We start from the raw sequence: 22028 nt of genomic DNA, 5'->3' as shown, positions 1-22028 counted from the left end.
TTCTATAAAATTTATTCAAACATTGTTACGATATTTTTTTTTGTAAGTTTTTTTTTATGTTATTGCTTTTTACTTATTGCTTTTTGGTATAAAAAATTTATTTTATATGTCATTTAGTATCAATGCATATATATCTGAATAAAATAATATTTTGTATTAATTACTATAATTAACTTAATTAATTAAATTATTTATATTAAAAATACTAAAGTTATTGATAGTTAGTTAGTAAAAATTATTCTTAAAATAATATTAAATTTATTATAATAACTAGATGATAATATTTATTTTTTATATTTTAAATTAATATAAAATAATCAAAATAATATTTTATATAAAATAAAATGAATATACTTAGTATATCTATATTTTTATCATTTATATATAATTAATCTAATTCTTTGATCTATTTAAATTTAATATTATTATTTTTTATTTTATCATAAAATTATAACATTTTAAGTCTTAAGTAAGTTAGTTACGATGATACAGATGGTTTAGAGCAATACAATGATCGACAAGGAGATGGAAAAAAATAATTTAATAATAATAACTTGTATTTTCTATAGTTTTTAAAATTTTTATATTGTAAGTCTATAAATTTATAGACACAATTTATAAAGATATTTATTATTTATTTAAAGTTTATATTATAATTTATATATTTTATGGTAATTTTTTAAAATAAATTAACAAAAAAACTAATAAAGGTAAAAGAAACATATTTAGGAGAGGACAAATTTTATGTACATGTATTTTTTTCACACAACATAAGCGAATGTTTAAAAATATGTTAAAAATTTAATAATTATGATTCAACTATTAATATTAAGATAAACATAAATTATATGTAAATTTAATTAGGTTATAAAATTTTTATTGTCATTAATTTTTAAGATTAATTTTAAATATTTAATAATAATATTTCTTTAAAAAATTAGTTTTATATGTTTAAAATTAATATGATATTTTAATAATTTTAATTAATAATAACATACTTTTCAATGTATTTAATTTTTTTTAACGACACTATACGCAAACTAAAAAAGAAGAAGAAGAAGAATTAATAAATATATATTAATAACAAATTCAGATTTGAATGAGAATTTATGTTAAATTAAAATTATAAAATAATAAATTTTAGATATGATTTGAGAGTTTTTTAGAGTGAGGGCTAACTCATAGATAATTTTACCTTAACTCACATATTTTGAACCAATTTAGGGTTTAATTATTTTTTAAAATTAGTATGGGAATAGTTCTAGATAAATTATTTTAGAGTTGAGTAAGACTAATCTTTAAGCTAAAACCTTTCTTAATAGCTTTATTTTTCCTTTTTCATTTCAGCTTGGTGTAACATAATGTTTGATTAATTTGGTGGAAAGGAGTAAGTACAGAAAGAAAATAAAAAATAATAATATTGGTTCTTAAAAAAATCATTTCATTAGTTATCCTAAGTTTAAAAGAAGTTAATTTTTTTTCACTCCGTGTGAACCGTGATAAAATTAATTTTATTTTTAGTAATAAAACATATTATTTGATATAAAAATAAAATATAGGTATTATTGATAATTTTATTTAAAGTATTATGTTATTGTTTTTGTAATACATAAATACATTAAACATAATATATGAACGAAAAATATGTTTAAAGTTCATAAATGACTACTTCATCTCTTGCATAAAAAAATTAAAAAAACAATAATTTATATACTTTTATTATTATTACATAAAATATCTTATATTTTTTACTATGATGAATTGACAAAATTTGTAACCGTGAAAATCAATATATGATAAGCTAAGTAGCATGGATAGTGATGGCAAAAGAAAGTTAGTCACTGGCAGCACACAATTTTGTTGGCTCGTCTAGTATGTTTGATTTCTTTTTTAAAAATAATTTTTATTTTTAAAAATAAAATACAATACAAATTTGTATTGTATTTTATTTTAAAAAATAGGAAACTGTTTTTAAAAGAAAAAGTATATGTTTGAGTATTGTGTCTTTAATACTAGAAGTTTTAGGTTTTAAATATTGATGGAGGAGGATAAGCTATTTTTAATTAATTAGTCATAAATGAACTAAACTTACGTTTGAATAAATAACTTGATTAAATAGTATTTAATAAAAATTTGTCACACAAATTATACTTATTTTTTATGAGCTTGGCTTTGAAGCTTATCAAATAAGTTTAAAATCTTATAAATAATTATAAATCATTTTTATAAGTTTAATCAAACACTTGTTATTTGTTTATAAAATAATTCTAAAAATTTTTCATAGATGCTTTTCTAAATAAGTCCTACAAAAGAAAGTAGAATATGACTTTAAAGCATTTACCTTGATATTTTAAAGGAAAAGCAAGTACTTGCACATATGTCTTGTATGTTTTAGTTGACATCTATAATAAGGATTTTAGATGCCCTTACTATACTCTATATGTTATGTCATTATATTCAAACTTGTCTGTGTCACGATGTAAGTTAGCTCGCTAAACTAATTCTTTTAGTTTCTTCTTTGGTTTATTTTTATCTCTCGCATATTTATCAATCATTTTATAGAAATTGAAATAACACTAATTGAGTTTTATCAAGTACTCCTAACTTAAAATAATTTACTAATTAATTAATAAGACAAAAAATATAACAAAAAATCAAATGATAATTTTAATAAAATAAGATCATTAAGTCTATTTCTTAATTATAGGTATGCCCATTACACAAAGCATCCTTTCAGTCATGGTGCAAGTTGCCATGTTATTCGGTATTTGATACAATACATGTACTTAAGGTAAAATTAGATGAATTGTGACTGATAACATGTCAAAACTGAAAGCTTAATTGATACAAATCAATTTTCATTGGCATAAATGATGTTTGGCCGTATGTAGAATCATTCGTATTAATGCACCTGAATTTTGTATTCTTTGCCATTCTCTTCTTTCCCTTTTGGCCATGAGAATCGAAACGCTACACCCTTTACAAACTTCATCAAAATATCGTGCCCATCACTTTCATATTGAGTTGGGTTTGGTCCCTCTCTACTTTTTTTTCCTTTTTATTCTTCTCTATGCTATTTGTTATGCATTGTGAGGTCCAGCACATTTTCAATTTCGGTGCCCCATTTTTTGACTTCATAAACAATTAATAATATTTTATTAAATGAATAGTAACTTTATTTGGCTATAAATAGCCGTGAAATGAAATTGAAGGAAACACAAGCAGCAACACACACAAGATTTCATCAAGCATTGTGAGTGTTTGTGAGAGAAAAAAAAAATAGAGTGTTGAGTAAATCCTAAGAGTGTGAGAAAAATACACTGGGGTGGGTATCATCTCTATTTCTTCTTGGTATTACAAAATTTGTAATATTTGAATAGGAGTGGGTCTCACTGTGTACACTATATTTTACACCTCTTGTGTGATAGAGTGTTGAAAGGATATTGTAAATATCCTGAGATATAGTGGAATATTTTTCGGAGTTTGTCCCGTGGTTTTTCCTCCACATTGGAGGTTTTTCCACGTTAAATAGTGGTGTTCTTTATCTGCTTACTTAGTATGCTCTGTGGTTGCAGTTTAGTCTGATCTTCCACATCAGAAAAGAATTATTTTTGTTATCCTTCCGTGGCTGATTGTTGAATTGCTGGAGAAGTGTGTATTTGTATTAGTGTTGTAACTGGAAAGATTCTGGCTAAGGAAAGACCTGGTATTTAAGTGATCCGTTGTGATCCACCTCTCTTTCCTGGGAAGTATTTCAGTGCACACTTTACAAGTTACACCGCTGCGCTGCTAGATCTATTTATTAGGTCTGAATTATTGCTCGCCAGTTTACGTCAGAATTTTAATTTGCACGTCCAAGTTATTCCGCATTTGAGCTCAACAAGTGGTATCAGAGCTTAAGTTGGGCTCTGTATCACCGAGTGTAAATTAAATGGAAGAGAACGTAGGTACCATGGTGAAGCTAACAGCAACAAACTACTCTATTTGGAAGCCGAAAATGGAGGACATACTTTTCTACAAGGACCTGTATGATCCTGTGGAAAAGGGAGATCAAAAGCCAGAAGACGTGAAGGATGAGGATTGGAAAAAGATACACCGGAAGGCCGTCAGTTTAATTAGGCAGTGGGTGGATATCAGCATATTCCACCATGTTGCCACAGAGACGAATGCCCAGACTCTGTGGAACAAAATTGAACAAATGTATCAGAGGAAGACTGCACAAAACAAAGCTTTTGTTATTCGGAAGCTGGTGAATTTAAAATATCAAGATGGAAGATCAGTTGCAGAACACTTGAATGATTTCCAACACATGGTAAACCAGCTAGTTACCATGGAGATAAAACTTGATGAAGAATTGCAGGCGCTGTTACTTTTGAGTTCTTTACCAGACAGCTGGGAGACTCTGGTGGTGTCATTAAGCAACTCTGCTCCTGAAGGAAAACTGACTTTGTCTCAAGTCAAAGACAGCATGTTTAATGAAGAAACAAGGAGAAAAGACTCTGGGGCAAGCAGTTCTCATGCACTTGTCACAGAGAACAGGGGGAGAAGTAAGAGCAGAGGACGAAGTAACAAATCAAGAGATAAGTCACAGTCTCAGCCCAGAAGAAAATTCAAGTGTTACCACTGCGGTGAAGAAGGGCACATAAAAAGAAACTGTAAAGCCTGGAAGAACAGAGAGAAGAAAGACCGACGAAACTCTAGATCGGATGACGATGAAAATACTGCATCCCCTGTGACAACTGGGGATGCAGTCGAGGATGATGCTTCGCCAAATTTGTGGCACAAAAGATTGGCTCATATAAGTGAAAAATGATTGCAGATTTTGGCAAGAAAGTCCCTTATCCCGTTTGCCAAAAATACAAAGTTGAATCCTTGTGATCACTGTTTATTCGGCAAGCATCATAGAGTGTCTTTCAGCAAAACGTCAAAGCTGAAAGAGAATATTTTGGAGATGGTTCATTCTGATGTATGTGGACCCATGGAAGTGGAGAGTCTTGGTGGTAGCAGATATTACGTGACGTTTATCGATGATGCTTCACGAAAATTGTGGGTGTACTTCTTAAGAACGAAGGACCAAGTTTTTCAATGCTTTAAAAGGTTTCATGCAATGGTAGAGAGACAGGCTGGTAAACCTTTGAAGTGTCTTCGCACGGATAATGGGGGTGAATATACTTCCCATGAATTCAAGAATTATTGTGCTGAGCATGGCATCAGGCATGAGAAGACGGTACCTGGAACCCCACAACATAATGGTGTGGCCGAACGAATCAACAGAACCATTATGGAGAAAGTAAGATGCATGTTAAGAATGGCAAAACTGCCTAAGCCATTCTGGGGTGAAGCTGTTCTAACGGCAAGCTACCTGATTAATCGATCTCCATCTGTTCCTTTGGGCTTTGATATCCCTGAGAGAGTATGGTCCGGACATGATGTTAAATACTCTCATTTGAAAGTGTTTGGATGCAAAGCTTTTGCTCATGTGAATAAGGAACAAAGACAAAAACTTGATGATAGAGCCATTCCTTGCATATTTCTGGGCTATGGAGATGAGGAATTTGGCTACAGGTTATGGGATCCAGAAAATAGGAAAGTTATTAGAAGCAGAGATGTAGTGTTCCATGAGCAAGAAACTATGTCGGATTCTGCTTCACCAAAAATCAGAGAACCAGGTGGTAAGGTTGATCTTACACCAGTTGTTCCTCCTAAAAATGCCACAGTAGGGGGAGAGTGTGATGAAGAACTTAGGGTTGATAATGAGCCAGCAATAGAAGATGGTGATGATGAAGGTGTTGAGCAAGAAAACCCAGAAGCTCCACCTCAGCCTCGGAAATCAAGAAGACCACACCAGCCATCTACAAAGTACCCTAGTTCGACGTATATTACCATCACTGAAGAGGGGGAGCCAGAAAACTTTGAAGAAGTTCAGACTCATAAGGATAAATCCCAGTGGATGAAAGCCATGCAAGAAGAAATGGATTCTCTGGTGAAGAATGATACTTATGAGTTAGTCAAGCTCCCTAAAGGCAGAAAAGCCTTGAAAAATAAGTGGGTGTTCAAGCTTAAGAAAGATGGTGACAAGCTGTTGAAGTACAAGGCTCGCTTAGTTGTAAAAGGTTTTGGACAAAAGCGAGGAATAGATTTTGATGAAATTTTCTCTCCAGTTGTGAAGATGAGCTCTATTCGAGTTATACTCGGATTGGTGGCTAGCTTGGATCTGGAGCTTGAACAACTAGATGTGAAGACTGCGTTTCTTCATGGAGACCTTGATGAAGAAATCTACATGGAGCAACCAGAAGGTTTTGAGGAAACTGGAAAGAAACACATGGTTTGCAGATTGAAGAAGAGCTTGTATGGATTGAAACAGGCTCCAAGACAGTGGTATAAGAAATTTGACTCGTTCATGACGAGTCATGGATATGCCAAGACTGATGCAGATCATTGTGTATTTGTCAAGACATGTCCAGGTGATAAATTCATTATCCTTCTGTTGTATGTAGATGATATGTTGATAGTGGGACAGGATGTGAAGCTGATTGGTGATTTGAAGAAAGAATTGTCAAAGTTTTTTGATATGAAAGATCTGGGCCCTGCAAAACAAATTTTGGGCATGCAGATCATGCGAGACCGAAAATCCAGAAGGTTGTGGTTATCGCAGGAACGGTATGTGAATCGGATTCTGGACAGATTCAACATGAAGACGGCTAAACCAGTTAGTACACCGTTGGCAAATCACTTCAAACTCAGCAAAAGAAGTTGTCCCACAAGTCAAGAAGAAAAAGAAGCTATGGCGGGTATTCCATACTCCTCAGCAGTCGGGAGTTTGATGTATGCCATGGTTTGTACGAGGCCGGATATAGCTCATGCGGTCGGAGTTGTTAGCAGGTATCTTTCCAATCCTGGAAAAGAGCATTGGGAAGCAATGAAGTGGATCTTGAGATATCTGAAAGGTAGTTCTAATATGTGCTTGAGCTTTGGAATACCTAACCCAGTTCTTGAAGGATACACAGATGCAGATATGGCAGGTGACCTGGATAGTAGAAAATCTACTTCAGGACTTGTGTTTACCTTTGCAGGGGGAGCTATATCTTGGCAATCCAAATTGCAGAAATGTGTGGCCTTGTCAACTACTGAAGCTGAGTATGTTGCCATGACTGAAGCAGGAAAGGAAATGCTTTGGTTGAAGAGGTTTCTTCAACAACTGGGAATTGAGCAGAAAAGGTACGTTATCCATTGTGATAGCCAAAGCGCATTGGATTTAAGTAAGAATGCGATGTATCACTCTCGTACGAAGCACATTGATATCAGATATCATTGGCTGCGTCAGGCAGTGGAAGAACAAGAATTCAAGCTAGATAAGATTCATACGGATAAAAATCCTGCTGATATGATGACGAAAGTTGTTGCACGAGAAAAACATCAACAGTGTGCCAAGCTGATTGGCATAGATCGCATGTGAAGATTCCAAGAGTGCACCTTTGTGCTGGAGGGGGAGAATTGTGAGATCCAGCACATTTTCAATTTCGGTGCCCCCTTTTTTGACTTCATAAACAATTAATAATATTTTATTAAATGAATAGTAACTTTATTTGGCTATAAATAGCCGTGAAATGAAATTGAAGGAAGCACAAGCAGCAACACACACAAGATTTCATCAAGCATTGTGAGTGTTTGTGAGAGAAAAAAAAAATAGAGTGTTGAGTAAATCCTAAGAGTGTGAGAAAAATACACTGGGGTGGGTATCATCTCTATTTCTTCTTGGTATTACAAAATTTGTAATATTTGAATAGGAGTGGGTCTCACTGTGTACACTATATTTTACACCTCTTGTGTGATAGAGTGTTGAAAGGATATTGTAAATATCCTGAGATATAGTGGAAAATTTTTCGGAGTTTGTCCCGTGGTTTTTCCTCCACATTGGAGGTTTTTCCACGTTAAATAGTGGTGTTCTTTATCTGCTTATTTTATTCAGTTAAAAATAATTCTTAGTATGCTCTGTGGTTGCAGTTTAGTCTGATCTTCCACATCAGAAAAGAATTATTTTTGTTATCCTTCCGTGGCTGATTGTTGAATTGCTGGAGAAGTGTGTATTTGTATTAGTGTTGTAACTGGAAAGATTCTGGTTAAGGAAAGACCTGGTATTTAAGTGATCCGTTGTGATTCACCTCTCTTTCCTGGGAAGTATTTCAGTGCACACTTTACAAGTTACACCGCTGCGCTGCTAGATCTATTTATTAGGTCTGAATTATTGCTCGCCAGTTTACGTCAGAATTTTAATTTACACGTCCAAGTTATTCCGCATTTGAGCTCAACATGCATGTCATGCACCAAGTCAATATTAAAGCCTAACTAGCCCATTGGCCCGTAGTTATGACATCGTCACCCAAGGTGGACAAAGAAGCGTGCATTTGAGATACCATGTCAAATGGTCCTTTTTCTTTTTCCTCTTTAGTAATGTGAAAGACAGTTGTGAAGAATTCTGTAGGAAAGGACAAAAGCAAGAAGGAACACTTAGAGAGTGAAATTCTTGCATGTTTTTGTAAAGAAGGGATACTATGGAGACAGCTTGCATGAGATAAGAGGCATTACAAGTCATCATCTGATTCAAGTAGCTTGGAATTTGTTGTTGGTCCCAAGACTTTGGTAGCCTATGAATTAAGGCATAAAATCAAAATTTTGTTTTCACGGCACACTTTTGTGGCATGCTTAGATATTATGATAAAGTATCGAAGTTTACCTTTGTGTCTTCTTCATTGATACAAAAACCAGTCATCGGCTCTCTGTCTACTCACTTTTCTTTAATCAATGGTTTGTTGCTTTTATATATATATATATATATATATACCTTTTTATACAAAGATTTATGGGAAAGAAACTATCAAATTTACCTGATTCTATTGTATTTTCTGTGTATGTTTAAAAACATGTTAAAATTTATATAAACGTAATTTTTATATAATATTAAAACAAATGTAAATTCATATACATTAATTTTAATACCAAACCAAACTATCTCTTAAGATTATACGTGCCTAGTTTTTGTTGTATTCAAGTTCAAAGAGCTTGAGCTAGTTATATTCATGAATTTCATGTTCGTTTAGCAAAAATTATTGACGAAATTGATGAAAGTAACTTGGTCAATTTGTTAATTATATACTTGAGAAATTGTTTTTATTCTATTTTCACTTGTCAAAACGATATTGACCAATTTGAAGTATTATTCCCTGATCAAATAATGTTGATCAATTTTACGACAATTGACTAATCAAAGAATAAGTTAACCAGACTACATTATAGCTTTCTTTTATCATGGAAACAGCATATAATCATGATTTTTTTTTTATGCAAAGAGGATGAAGACTAATTCCTTATATATTCTTCTTGACTAATACTTTCATAAAGGAAATTTAATAATGCAATTATTAACTGGTAAATATTATTTAGTATTTATTTATCACTTTCAATGATAAAGAAGCGTACGTTATGATATTGATAATAAACTTTAGAATTTTTTTATTTAATCAACAATTATATAAATAGTTTCTTGTTTTTATTTGTACGATTATATTAAAAAATTGTTATTTTAAAGTTTTTAAATAAATATTTAAAAATCAAATAAATACAAAATAACGTTTTTACAGTTTTTATGAAAATTTATAGTTACTTTTATAAAGAATTCGGATCCTCTCCCTTTAGCTCAAAACAGGAGAAGGTCTCTTGTTCAACACATCCGAACTGTTTATTCGAATTCACAAATCACAATAAAACTCATATTTTAATATGTCATCAATTTTTAGTCCTCCTCCTTTCAGAACTCTTTGAAAAAAAAATGTTGTGCTGCCCAATTTTTTATCGCACGCACGAAGAAAACACACGTGCTCGACGGCAAGGTGTCATCAACTTGAGCAAAGTGCCCATTTATAAAGTTTAGTAAAATTAATTGTTAATTAATAATAATTTAAATTTTTTAAATATTATTAAAATCTACATAAATACATTTAAATTACTTATTAACGTATAAAAAAAAACTCATTCTTCCCCAAGTTAATGGTTTTCGACTTAGGCCGGACAAATTTTGTAAGAAGTAAAATTAATTAAATGCTCTCTTAAATAAAAAAAAGACATCTTAAAAATGTAATATATAAAGATTAGTTCTAACTTATAATTTTTTTTTTCTCCTATAAATATCTCTTTAGGTATGCGTTTAATGGGGTTGAAGCTGGCAACATTGCGATTTTGAGTAGTTCCATGCATGAGGGGAATAATCATGTTTGGATTCTGAAGAATCGTCTTATATAAATCCAAGTGTGTAAAAAAAGAAGAGCAAGTGGAGAAGGGGCTTTATTTGACGAGTGAACCCATGTTTTCAGTGATGAGTTTGCTTTTGATATATTTCAGAGGATGATTCAAATGCTATTCATATAATTAATGGCTTCATATCTCCAAAAGGATTATACACCAAAGTGGAGCACAGTAATAACTTTCTCTTCTTCGGTCATTCATCACTCATTAAAGATTAAAGTCAAAACCGGAAAAAGCATAGGATCACCCCCTAATTAATTCCTATAATCCCATAAAATCCATTCCATGCATTTTAATTATAACTATCGTAACCATCTCCAAGTTGCCCCCTCATATCTTCGGAACATCTGTACTCAACTGTGTCCACAACGTTGGTATCAGCCTCTGCCATGGTTGTCTCAGTGACCAATTCTACAGTCTTCTTTGCTGCATCCTTAGCAGTGTCCACTGTCTCCTTAGCCTTTTCTCCCACACTTCCCAGCACCTCTGTTGCTTTCACTGCACCTTCTGTTGCTGCTACTCCTACAAATGAATCACCACCCTAAAAATGCCACATAAAATTAATTAGAAACAACCCAAAAATAATAATAACTTTCAACGTAAAAATTAAAAAAAAGTTAAATATAATACAAAAATTTTGTTAGTCAGTAGTCTTCATGTGTTAGTTAAGAAATTAAAATTAAACAACTGTTATTCAACAACTGCAATGACTTCTAGTTTTAATCAGTACTACTTATTAACTTTTGTCTAAGAAAACTCTACAACATTTCATACAAATAAAAATACAAAATAAAATAGGTGATAAAATAAAAAGCAAAAAAGTTATGATATAAAGTGTTATATAATATTTTATTGTATAAATAAGACATTGTTAAAAAAAAAGATGTCTTCATGTACAATTAATAACAGTGAAAGGAAGTTGTATACTTGAGTATGCACATGAGCTTTTGCATTTGAGAAGCACATTAATCTATAGCTACTAACTATAGCAGCTTTAGAAGTTGTTGTTTGGAGGTGTTTGATCAAATCTTTGTATGACACAATAGAGGAAAATCTCTTAGCCATTTTTCCGTCTCTATGTACCAAAATTCTCTTTATAGTGCTGTCAATGTGAAACGGTCACAAACTTGGGAGGGTTATATATATAAGAAACAACGGAAACAAAGGAGGAAGAATTTAATTAAGTGCGGAAAGGGGTGAATCGGTGAGTGTGACACGTGGTGGAACTAAGGCATGTGCTGAACATGACTCATGAAAATTGGAGATTTGGCAACTCAACACGTTCTTCACCATGGCAAATTATTTGCATGACACTTGTAAAGACCTGCATCGGTGAAAATGAATTAGAAGGGTGGAGACAAGAATAATACGATAATGCTTCTTTTATGGCCGACATATTTTCCAAAACTAAGGGATTTATACGATGAATCTGTTGCTTTTATAACTACAAGGAGCTTTCTCTTCTTTGCATGGCAACACATTGTGGAATTATTGTACGATGATTGTTGTATGTGACTGGCACATGCTATTGACTTCTTTGTTACGCATAGTCGTTGTACAAAAAATTTTCTTACTCACAATGAATTGTATTTACCTCGATCATTTTCTTAAAAGTAAGTTTATCTCTAAACTACCATTAAGAAGTGAGCTAACTTAAATTAAGAATTATAGTTTAGTAAAATATTTCCATTGAGTTGATTGCAAGAGTTAGCATACATAAAATTAAGTACATATTTAATAGGTTTAAGACTTAGGATCAATATATGTGCATTTTAAAATTAGATTAGGAGTCTTTATTTGCTCTCATTTTAAAAAATAATTTTGAAACAGCATTTTCTTTCTAATGATTATTTGAGTGTGTGGAACTAATTGGAATAAGCTGGCTTTAACGAGTTGTGAAATTTAACCATATATTTAAATAAGTGGAATAAAGGAATAATATCTTCCGTGATGATAGTAATCGCCAATAATAATTCTTATATGAACTATTCCTTAAACAGTGACACCCTTTTTGTAAATAAAAGGTTAAATCATTAACGTACATACCTTTTCATATACTTCATTTCGTCAGTGTGATTCTTAATTTAAGCATCTTACTTTGTTACAACACCTGAAATCACAATCACATGCAAAGCAATATATATTGATAATATATATATTCGATCAAGCTAAATTTGAAAATATGGTAAATAATGATGTGATTTTAAAAATAATTTTGTTAGATTTTAAACATCTAAGAATACTACAAATTTAATTTTTGATATGTATTATATTAAAAATACAAAAATGTAATAAATATATTCTAATAAAATGATATTGCTACTAACTACTTAACCTCAACACTACTAATAATTTTATTTTTAAAAAATACATAATTAAACATTGAGTTCTTGTGTACGATTAAGATTGCGAGAATGATATATAGGAATGTTTGAACATGTTAAAAAATTGAAAATTTCACTTTCAACTTATGATTTCTTATTTATCAATTTGGTTTAATTAATCTAGTCATTTAATTCGTTAAATAGAATTATGAAATTATACATAAATTACTGATTGAATCAAATTTGGCAAACTTCATCAATAAGAGTACCTTATGACGTAGATCAAAACATATTTTTGGTTTTCAACGAGGGAATTAGAATTCAAAACTTAGATAAAGTAGTTATTAGAAGGGCCTTCTTCTCACGATAATGCATTGACTCAAAGAATTAGTTTCTTTTTTACATGGCTTGTTTTTGTTATGGTGATGGCTCGTAGTTTCAAATTTCTATTGGATAGCTTCACGAGTCTACAAGCCCAAATCATTTGGTCTAACATCCCATAAGATTGGGCCAGTTTGACCCCCAAAACCAAAAGGTGAGGATAAAAATTGATTCTCGATTCATATTACTGGTTTCATTTTTATTTACTTGGTCAGGGTTTCTTTAATGTAACGATGAAAAAACTAATTAAGATAACATCCATCGATAAAAATGGCTATAATTATGTGACGTTCTTGAGTTAAATTACACAATATATGTTTTGTTTTCTTTTTTATTGTTAAGTACTCATATCCTGACTTTACATTGTTTTCTTAAGCCAATTAACATATTTTTAAAAGAAATTTTTAATATTTTCATTTTTTATGTAAAATTTTGTCTTACTTGAGGGGAAACTACAAGCGAGTACTACAATAGAAAAATTTACATATGAATCTATCACTTTAAGTTTTCTTCTTGTTTGGATAATCATATTTTTTTTTAATGGTGAAAATTCATATGTATCGTCCCCTTCATTCACTAATTAAGATTCTATTCAAGACGTTATACAAACCTACCCAACTACTTCCTATACAATTTTACAATGCAAATAATAAATCATTATAACTACTTTGCACCTTTCTACATAAAGTTCAATTAAACTCCTTGATTAACACAAAAAAAAAAGTAATTAGCGGCTATAATACTGATCATGAATCTTCATTAGGACTATCATTTTCATCATGGAAATTAAATCACTAGTGCTTTTACATGATTGTGCCCAGAATGTTCTTGTCTTCAATTAATCCTTCATGTGACCATCTCTAACCTTGTGTGAAGATTCTTCAGCTGCTATCACCAAGCTCCATCCATGGAGAGTCCTTGGCAGTGTCTCTCACCATGTCAGCCTCCTCCACTGCATCCTTAGTCATGGCTAAGTCTTCTTGTTTCACTTCGTACAGATCCTCCCTCTTCACCATCCCTTCACCACTATTTCCTTCTGCCACCGCATTACTACCCTACAATATTAAAAAATGTGTTCAATTCATCAATATTAATATATATCGATATATACATGTTAAAAAAATAAATTTAATTTTTATATTTTCTCAAAAGTTTAAGCTTCTTGTGTTTTTTAAGTTTTAACGTGACTGATTAAAAAGCGATAAGATATCAATTTTTTATGTTGCATGTCAATATTTTATAAAATTACGTCATAAATACAAAAATTAAAGACAATATAAAATTAAAAGTTCATAAAAATATATTTAAATATGATTAAGATGTTACAATACACAAAGAGGAGAGGGGATACTTGTGCATGTTCATAAGCAGTGGATAAGTAAACCATGGAAAGGCGAGAAGAGGAATTGATTTATAGACCCCAAAGAATATTTTGTTGATCAAGAACATGGTAGGAAAGAACCTTGATGATGCCCATTTGCTTACTCACTGCAAGACAATGTTGAAAGGGTTTTAATGGACACGTTTCGGACATGTGTTGTTCCCCATTTCTCTAACATACTTTTTTATTTATTTATAATTTCAATAAATTTTAATTAATAGTTAAAAGTGTGTTAAAAATAATAAAATAAAAAACTCAACTTAAAAAAAGGCCTGTATCTGCTGTAATAGTATTAATAAGTATTTGATAATTTATTTTCTAACATTTTTCATCAAATGGCCCATGTTCTTTTTGGCCATAAGTTCGTGATTAATTTAAAAAATAAAAATGTTAATATATCGCTTTAAAAATGATGTGATATAATCAAATGTCATTCTGGATATTTGACGTAAGATGACTGAGCGAATACATCAAAATAGTTTTATTCTTCACTTGTCATTTAAAATGTGAAATGATATTTTTCAAATAGAAAGTGAAACTAAAGTGGCGTCATTTTAAATATATACTCAATTATTTTTTAAAAATTTACAAATGATCAAAAAATATTTATTTCACATCATTTCTAACCATAACGCTCGATTAAGAGTGTATGGAAAAAAAATGTAAATTAAAATTATTGATATTATGGATAAAGTGTCTGTGTGTGTTATTTTATGTATGCTGTTGTAATTATTTTATGTCACTACGAGTGACATTTATGAAAATTTTTGTTGGGCCTAAAAATGGGTTGGTTTGGGTACTTGAGCTTTCCTTGATGTTAGACGAGGGCAAGAAATAACACCCATTTAGTCCACTGAGTTTACTACGGAGGCTCTTCTATGAGAATTTTTTTGTATTTCCATTTTTTAGTTTTTTATTTTAAAATATTAAATTCTAGAATTTGTTATAAATTCCTATTCGAATTTTATTTCTAAAAAATATACTTTATAATTAAATTTTCAAATATTAAGGAGGGAGTGTTATTGTTTGACTGTGTTTTAACCAAAAAGAGCCTTACATGTACCGACTCGGACTAGCAAGTATGTGCCATTTGTTTGGATCAGTTTTGGATTGTTCCAGTGTTTGTAACCCTTTCTAAAATCATAACATCTGACATGTATTGTTAATTTTTCTTATTTTAAACTTTCTATATAAAAGTAAAAAAGAAAAAGAAAACTGTCAAATTAAGAGTACCACCTATCGAAAAAGTATGTAGTTATGTATTATAAGATTATCAAGAATTAGCTCCCAGTTCTGGTATAATTTTAAACAGGAAAAAGGAGATATAGGGAGTCCTATTGGCTATTCCCATACTGAGTAATTATTATTAGGTCCCAGGAACTTTTGTAGTTCTTTATCCACTATTTTCTCCCATGCTTCTGATTTCAATTAGAATCAAATTAAAGCAGAACATTTCCTATTTACATAGCATCATTTTGTAGCTGAAATTTTTTATTTCAAATGCCAACGTATTGCTTCTACTTTAATAGATTATGACTGACCAATATCATTTCTATATTTTTTTACATCTGAAGTACATGTTAAAATATAAGGCATTATTGGTCACAATACATGGAAGAGAAATTGCTTGGATATGTTGTAAGTTCTAACCACTCAATTTGTACTGGCTAGCGCATTAGGTGAGTTCACACTAAGATGTGGTGAAAGGCCTCAACTGCCCAAAAAGCTTATGCATATATATTTAAATTTGTTATTGCAACTTTGTGGTTGGTTTCATGGGATATTAAATTAAAACATTTTTTTTAAAATATAGCATTTCAAGCACCCTTCTTTTCAACCATAGAAATTCCTTCCTATCCCTTTAGAAAGCCACTTTAGGTGTTTGTGTTCCGCAGCCAGCTCTTCCAATTAAAGTAATGCAATAGGAGAAGTTTCAACATGGAAAAGACAGTCCCATGTATGATACATGGCAGTGGTATTTCACATCAATGCTATGATGGGGTTTGTTTCTTTAGCCAATTGATACGTTCCAAAGTGCATATTCCACTCATCTTTGTATTGGCCATGATGCCCAACGTTTTGAGATTTGTTTTGTCCATTTACCTTTAAACCATTAAGAAATGTTCTTCCTTTTGTGACCGAAGAGATTATCCCATGATCAATTTCCTTTGAAGAGAGTAGTAGTCAACGCTTTTCTCCCCTGAAAAAACTCCTTGACTTGAAGTCTTGCAAATCGTTTTCCATTCTCATTTCCCACAAGAAATATAACATAAGATGGAAAACAACATATCATATAAATCTTATTCCATAATCTTGTCCATGAATAGACTTCACTTTTGGATGGTCTAAAATTGGAATAAGAGCAAGGAAATAACTTGATATAAGCAGAAAAGATTTTCATGTCAACATTGTCACGCAGCGGATTTTGTAAAGACATGCAAGTCATATAGCTGAAATAAGGATAGCATCATAACATGAATACTACATAGAACTTTTGAATCATAAAAGGGCATGAATAACTAAATGGGATAATGAAATGAACTTCTACTGCAAAGGTTATAATATTAATTATTTTTTTCCGGGCAAGAGCCCTTCTCTTGTTAAAGCCACAAATGTGCATTTGCTACTACTGGTAGTGTGGCTTGTGAGACAATTTGCTAGGCTATTATGCAGTTATTTTTGCTCTGTTGGAATAAGGAAACAACCAAATGAAGTGCAGGACTACTTTTTTGTAACATGATTCATAAGTTTAGAAACTATAGAAAATAAAAGTTACACTAATTGGTATGAACTCTTGCTAAGAGAAAGAAATGGTATATGCATACCTTTTGGGTACAAACACAATCTACGAATTGTAGCCACACGAAGTGAATCTTACCAACAATCTGGAATCGACAAAAAAATCCAAAATTGAGATTGATTTAGACCAGGTTAACAAGTCAACCTGATACATAAAGACACCTAGATTTGGAAGGTTAACAAGTCATTTTTGTCATACCTACCATGCATCACATGCACATGCATGGCACAGTGGGACTACGACATAACATTAAAATCACTTGCAATGGGCCATAAGTTATAAACAGCAAAAGAGATACATATATATATGTTGTTTAGTGCAAGATAATCTAATTGCCAAAATTATCATTTTATACATATTACACCTATCTATATTAATGAACTAACGGACTAAAAAAAAGGCAGTAGCCGAATCAAATAACATTCCACCTTCATACAACAAACTTGCTTTACAACTGTGTTGTCAATGATACACCAACCAAAGCCCAAATATAAGGACACAAATGCAAAAGATCACTGTTGAGAGCCATCAAATCTTACACTATCAAGCCATGAAACAACTACTTCCATAGAGGGTCTCTGCCTGGGATCTTGGTCTAGACATTTACATGCAATGGCAAGCACCTCCAACAGCTGTTTCTCATGATCCTTCTGCCAAATGGCTGGATCAAAAACTTCCTGCTCCTTATGCTCAAATTTCATTTGAAACACCCAAGATACCAGATTTCTGCAATTTTTCCCCTTGATGACTTCTACAGGCCTTCGACCAGTAAGCAGCTCAAGAAGAACAACACCGAAACTATAAACATCACCCCTGAAGGTTGCTGTCAGTGTCTGACTATATTCTGGAGGAATATATCCTAAAGTTCCTACTAAATCTGTTGTAACATGAGTATCATAAGGTTGAAGTAGCCTTGAGAGACCAAAATCAGCCAAATGAGCTTCAAACTTATCATCCAAAAGTATGTTGCTAGATTTAATATCTCGATGCACTATGTATGGATCACACCCCTTATGCAAGTAAGCTAATCCACGAGCAGCGCCTTGTGCAATATTGAGCCTTGCATCCCATTTTAGAGCTGAATTTTCATCCACACACTCATGTAGCCAATAATCCAAGCTTCCATTCTCTAAGTATGAGTAGATTAGCAATCTGTCACTACCATGCCGGCAATAACCTTTAAGAGAAACAAGGTTCTTGTGTTGAGCTCTTGAGAGGGCCTCTAGTTCAGCTTGGAATTCACGTTCCATCTGACCACAGTCCCCTGAAAGTCTCTTGACAGCTGCTTTTGTACCATTTGGAAGGTATGCCTTGTAGACAAGACCAAACCCACCACAACCAATAATATTTGCCTGGTTGAAATTGTTTGTGGATTTTACCAAATCTGCAACTGTGAGGTCCTTACAATCAGAGTTCTGAAAAAGCACCAACTTTGAAGAAACAAGTGCTTCAGAAAACCTGTGTGGCCTGCTATTGAGTTCCTCATCATAGTTATCAACAGGCTTATCCCCATCCCTCTTTGACATTCTTAGCAGAATAATTGCAAGCAGCAGTGCAAGCCCTATCCCTATACTGATTGTTATGCCAAGGACATTGCTTTTACCAAGTTTTCTGGATGAACCAGAAGAAATGTTGGGCGTCACATTGTTGACAACTTTGCAGGGAGAATCAATTTCCCTACAAAGCCCCAGGTTTCCCTCAAAGCTTGAACTAGGGAAGCTTAAAAACTGTCCCCCGGTTGGAATTGGTCCTTGTAAGCGATTATATGCCACACTGAACTTTGATAAGAATGTGAGGTTGTTAAATGATGGAGGGATTTCTCCAGAGAGATCATTGTAAGATAAATCTAATGATTCCAAGTTCTTCATCTCTGAAATAGTGCTGGGAATGGGACCAGTGATGTTGTTCCTGCTTAAATCTACGACATGCAGTGCTTTCAGTTGACCAATATCAGGCCAAATATTTCCAGTTAATATGTTATTGCTCAGAAGAATTGAAGGAGGGAAGCTTGAGGCCTGGTTATATTGCAGCCCACTCGCACTTGTGTTTCTCTTAACAAAGAGAGGAATGAATGCAAAAGCAGAAAGATTAGATCTACTACAATTTGAACACATGAGGCCCTTCAACTCTGTCAAACTTTTTGGTATTTCTCCAGAGAGAGAATTATTTGAGAAATCCAAATAGAACAAATTGTCCATCTGACCAATCCAAGAAGGAATACTACCATTCAAATGGTTCCAAGACAAATCAAGGACGGCCAATTTTCTGCAATTTGATAGCCAAGAAGGAATATGGCCTTTAAGACCACAATATCCAAGTGCTAAAATCATTAGATTCTCAAATCTTGCTGACACACTTTCTTGAATTTCCTCACCATGAAAATTTTTGGTGAGGATAAGAGTGGTGAGGTTTTTGCACTGCTGCAGAACAGACACCGCCCTTGACAAGTTCACAATGCTGTTGTTTGACAAGGATACAAATAAAAGTGACGTGAGGTTGGCATAATTTTCAGGTATAGGGCCAGTTAAACCATTCCTAGCAAGGCTTAAAACTTTCAATTCACTGCACTTGAACAGGGAATTTGGAAGGGGTCCAATGAAATGATTAGTAGCAAGGTCAAGTGTTTGAAGATTAGACAAGCCAGTGAAATTAAGATCAATAAGACCTGACAAGGAGTTATTTCGAAGATCAAGCACCCTAAGTTTAGTGCATAAAGCCAAGGTGGAAGGCAACGATCCAGAAAATAAATTGGCATGTGCTACAAATTCTTCTAGCTGCAAAAGGTTCCCAAACACATTTGGGATTTCCCCTGAAAACCTGTTCCCAGAAACCACTAAAGCTTTTAGATTAGAGAGCTTACTGAGTTGCCTGCTTAACTGGCCAGATAAATTGTTGGCAGAGACTGAGAGTTCCTCCAAGGTTGACATTGAATACAAGGAATCTGGAATAGGGCCAGAAAATGAATTGGAATCCAAATGCAACTGTCGGAGAGATGTGGTGCAGTTGTCCAAACCTTCAAGATCACCATCAAATTGATTTGCAGATAAATCAAGGGTGAGAAGACCCTTGGAAGAACTGCAAATTTGAGAGTTGAATCTGCCAGTGAATGAATTGTTACTCATGTTGAGAGCAAGGAGACGTGGAAATTCCCCAAACTGGAAGAGAACTCCAGAAAGTGAATTACTAGAAATGTTCAATATTTCAATTGATTGCAAACCAGAAAGAGTTCCAGCAACAGATCCTGACAGCATATTATGGCTCACATCAAGAAACTTCAACTGCTTTAACTTGGAGAACTCCACAGGCAATTCACCTTTAAGATGATTGTATGAAAAATTCAGCACAATGAGCTGATCTAGCTGTGCTAAAGAGGGTGAAATTGTCCCACTGAGACCCATTTCAGGCAGAATCAACCTGGTCACTCTACTAGTACTAGCACCTGCTCCATTACCACCAGTCACATTATCACAAACAACTCCAACCCAGTTGCAACAGACACTGTCATTGGACCATGCTGTGATGATAGAGCCACTTGTAAGCTTTCCTGCAAACTCCTTTAGGGCTGATAAATCATGAGGGTCACAGGATGTGGTTTGGTTGCTAAGACCCAGAGACAAGCAAAGTAAGCAAGCTAAGACACACCACTGCAAAAGTATCACTGAGAAACATCTGAGCAGCATCATTGCTGAAACAAAAACTAATGTGCTAACCTCAGAATCAAGGTTAAGCTCCCATGAAAACAGCAGAAGCAAGTATCACTGAGTAGAAACTTGAGTGAAGTAACTTCTAATCACAGCTCCAAAACTTTCAACCCTCAAACTGCGACTAACAGCTTGCACCTTGGAAGGTAAAACACCAATTTCAAGGAAAAGATTTAGATCACCAATCCCCACCAAAACCAAATCCCAAGAACAAGAGATCTAGACAGTGGAGAAAAACCCCTTAACTCAATCTGAAAGAAGGTTCAGAAACACCAGCCTTGAAGCAAGATATAGGATTCCCAAATGAAGATACTTATATCCCATATCCCCAAACACCAAAGAAAGTAGAAAAGGGACCATAAGACAACAGCTTGTGAATGAAGCAAACAACAGTGGCCATTAAAAAAAGAAAGTGAAACAATAATCAATACACAAGTAGAGGCTGTGAGATCCCTCAGTCCCCACCTGAAATGTAAGATCTTTGACCCAACAAACAAAAACCCATATCCTGAAATTGCTTAGAACTCCACTCAACACCACCCCTCAAGACTCACACCACCCCCAGAGAAAGTACACAAAAATGAAGTCTTTGTTTACTTGGGATGCCAGAAACCAGAAAAGGTTTGAAATTTAAGCTCAAAGGTTAACTGAAGAAGAAGAATAAAGAAAAGGGTAGCCAACAACAGTGGCCAGAGAACCTAATCTCAACAAACTTTCATCAAACGGGTCCGCTTCAGTTTCCAAACCAAACCCCTTTTTTATTTATATCTTTTTTTTATCGTTCATCTTCCAAGATTTTGATTTTTTTTCCCACTTATTTTGTCAAAGGGGGATAGCTGTCAGCTGCTCTCTGATTTTCAAACCAAAACAGTGATAGATAGAATCTAGAGGAAGACAAGGATAGCAGAAATTTCAAATCAAGGAAGCATGATGTAGGAAAGATAATAGCACGGTAAAAGACACGAAAGGAAAGTTCTCTCTCTTTCCTCGGAATCTAAATATTAGAAGGAACAAATCTCCTTCAACTCATTTTTAACTTATAAAATAATTTAAGTCCATGTCGCATTTAATAAAACATATAAAATATGTTTAATAACAAAATCGTTGTCTTAGCATTAATCTTAAAAACAATGAGTAAGTTT

At 33.0% G+C, this 22028-nt stretch overlaps 2 protein-coding genes across 2 annotated transcripts; both read right to left on the bottom strand.

Moving 5' to 3' along the window:
- Positions 1-10591: 10591 nt before the first annotated feature.
- On the bottom strand, positions 10592-11364 carry LOC113856627. The gene is made up of 2 exons (XM_027488543.1): positions 11227-11364; positions 10592-10840 (listed from the first exon to the last, which is right to left on the bottom strand). Exons 1-2 carry the CDS (start codon positions 11362-11364, stop codon positions 10592-10594), a joined length of 387 nt encoding a protein of 128 aa, XP_027344344.1.
- A 5920-nt stretch (positions 11365-17284) lies between these two features.
- LOC113854175 (phytosulfokine receptor 2-like) lies at positions 17285-21782 on the bottom strand. Its single transcript, XM_027485061.1, has one exon. The coding sequence runs from the start codon at positions 20866-20868 to the stop codon at positions 17698-17700; it is 3171 nt and encodes a 1056-aa protein (XP_027340862.1). The 5' UTR covers positions 20869-21782; the 3' UTR covers positions 17285-17697.
- Between the last annotated feature and the right edge of the window lie 246 nt (positions 21783-22028).

Source organism: Abrus precatorius, unplaced genomic scaffold, assembly GCF_003935025.1.
Source record: "Abrus precatorius isolate BTA unplaced genomic scaffold, Abrus_2018 Scaffold11, whole genome shotgun sequence".
Lineage (NCBI taxonomy): Eukaryota > Viridiplantae > Streptophyta > Magnoliopsida > Fabales > Fabaceae > Abrus > Abrus precatorius.
This window is presented reverse-complemented; position numbering and strand designations above follow the sequence as displayed.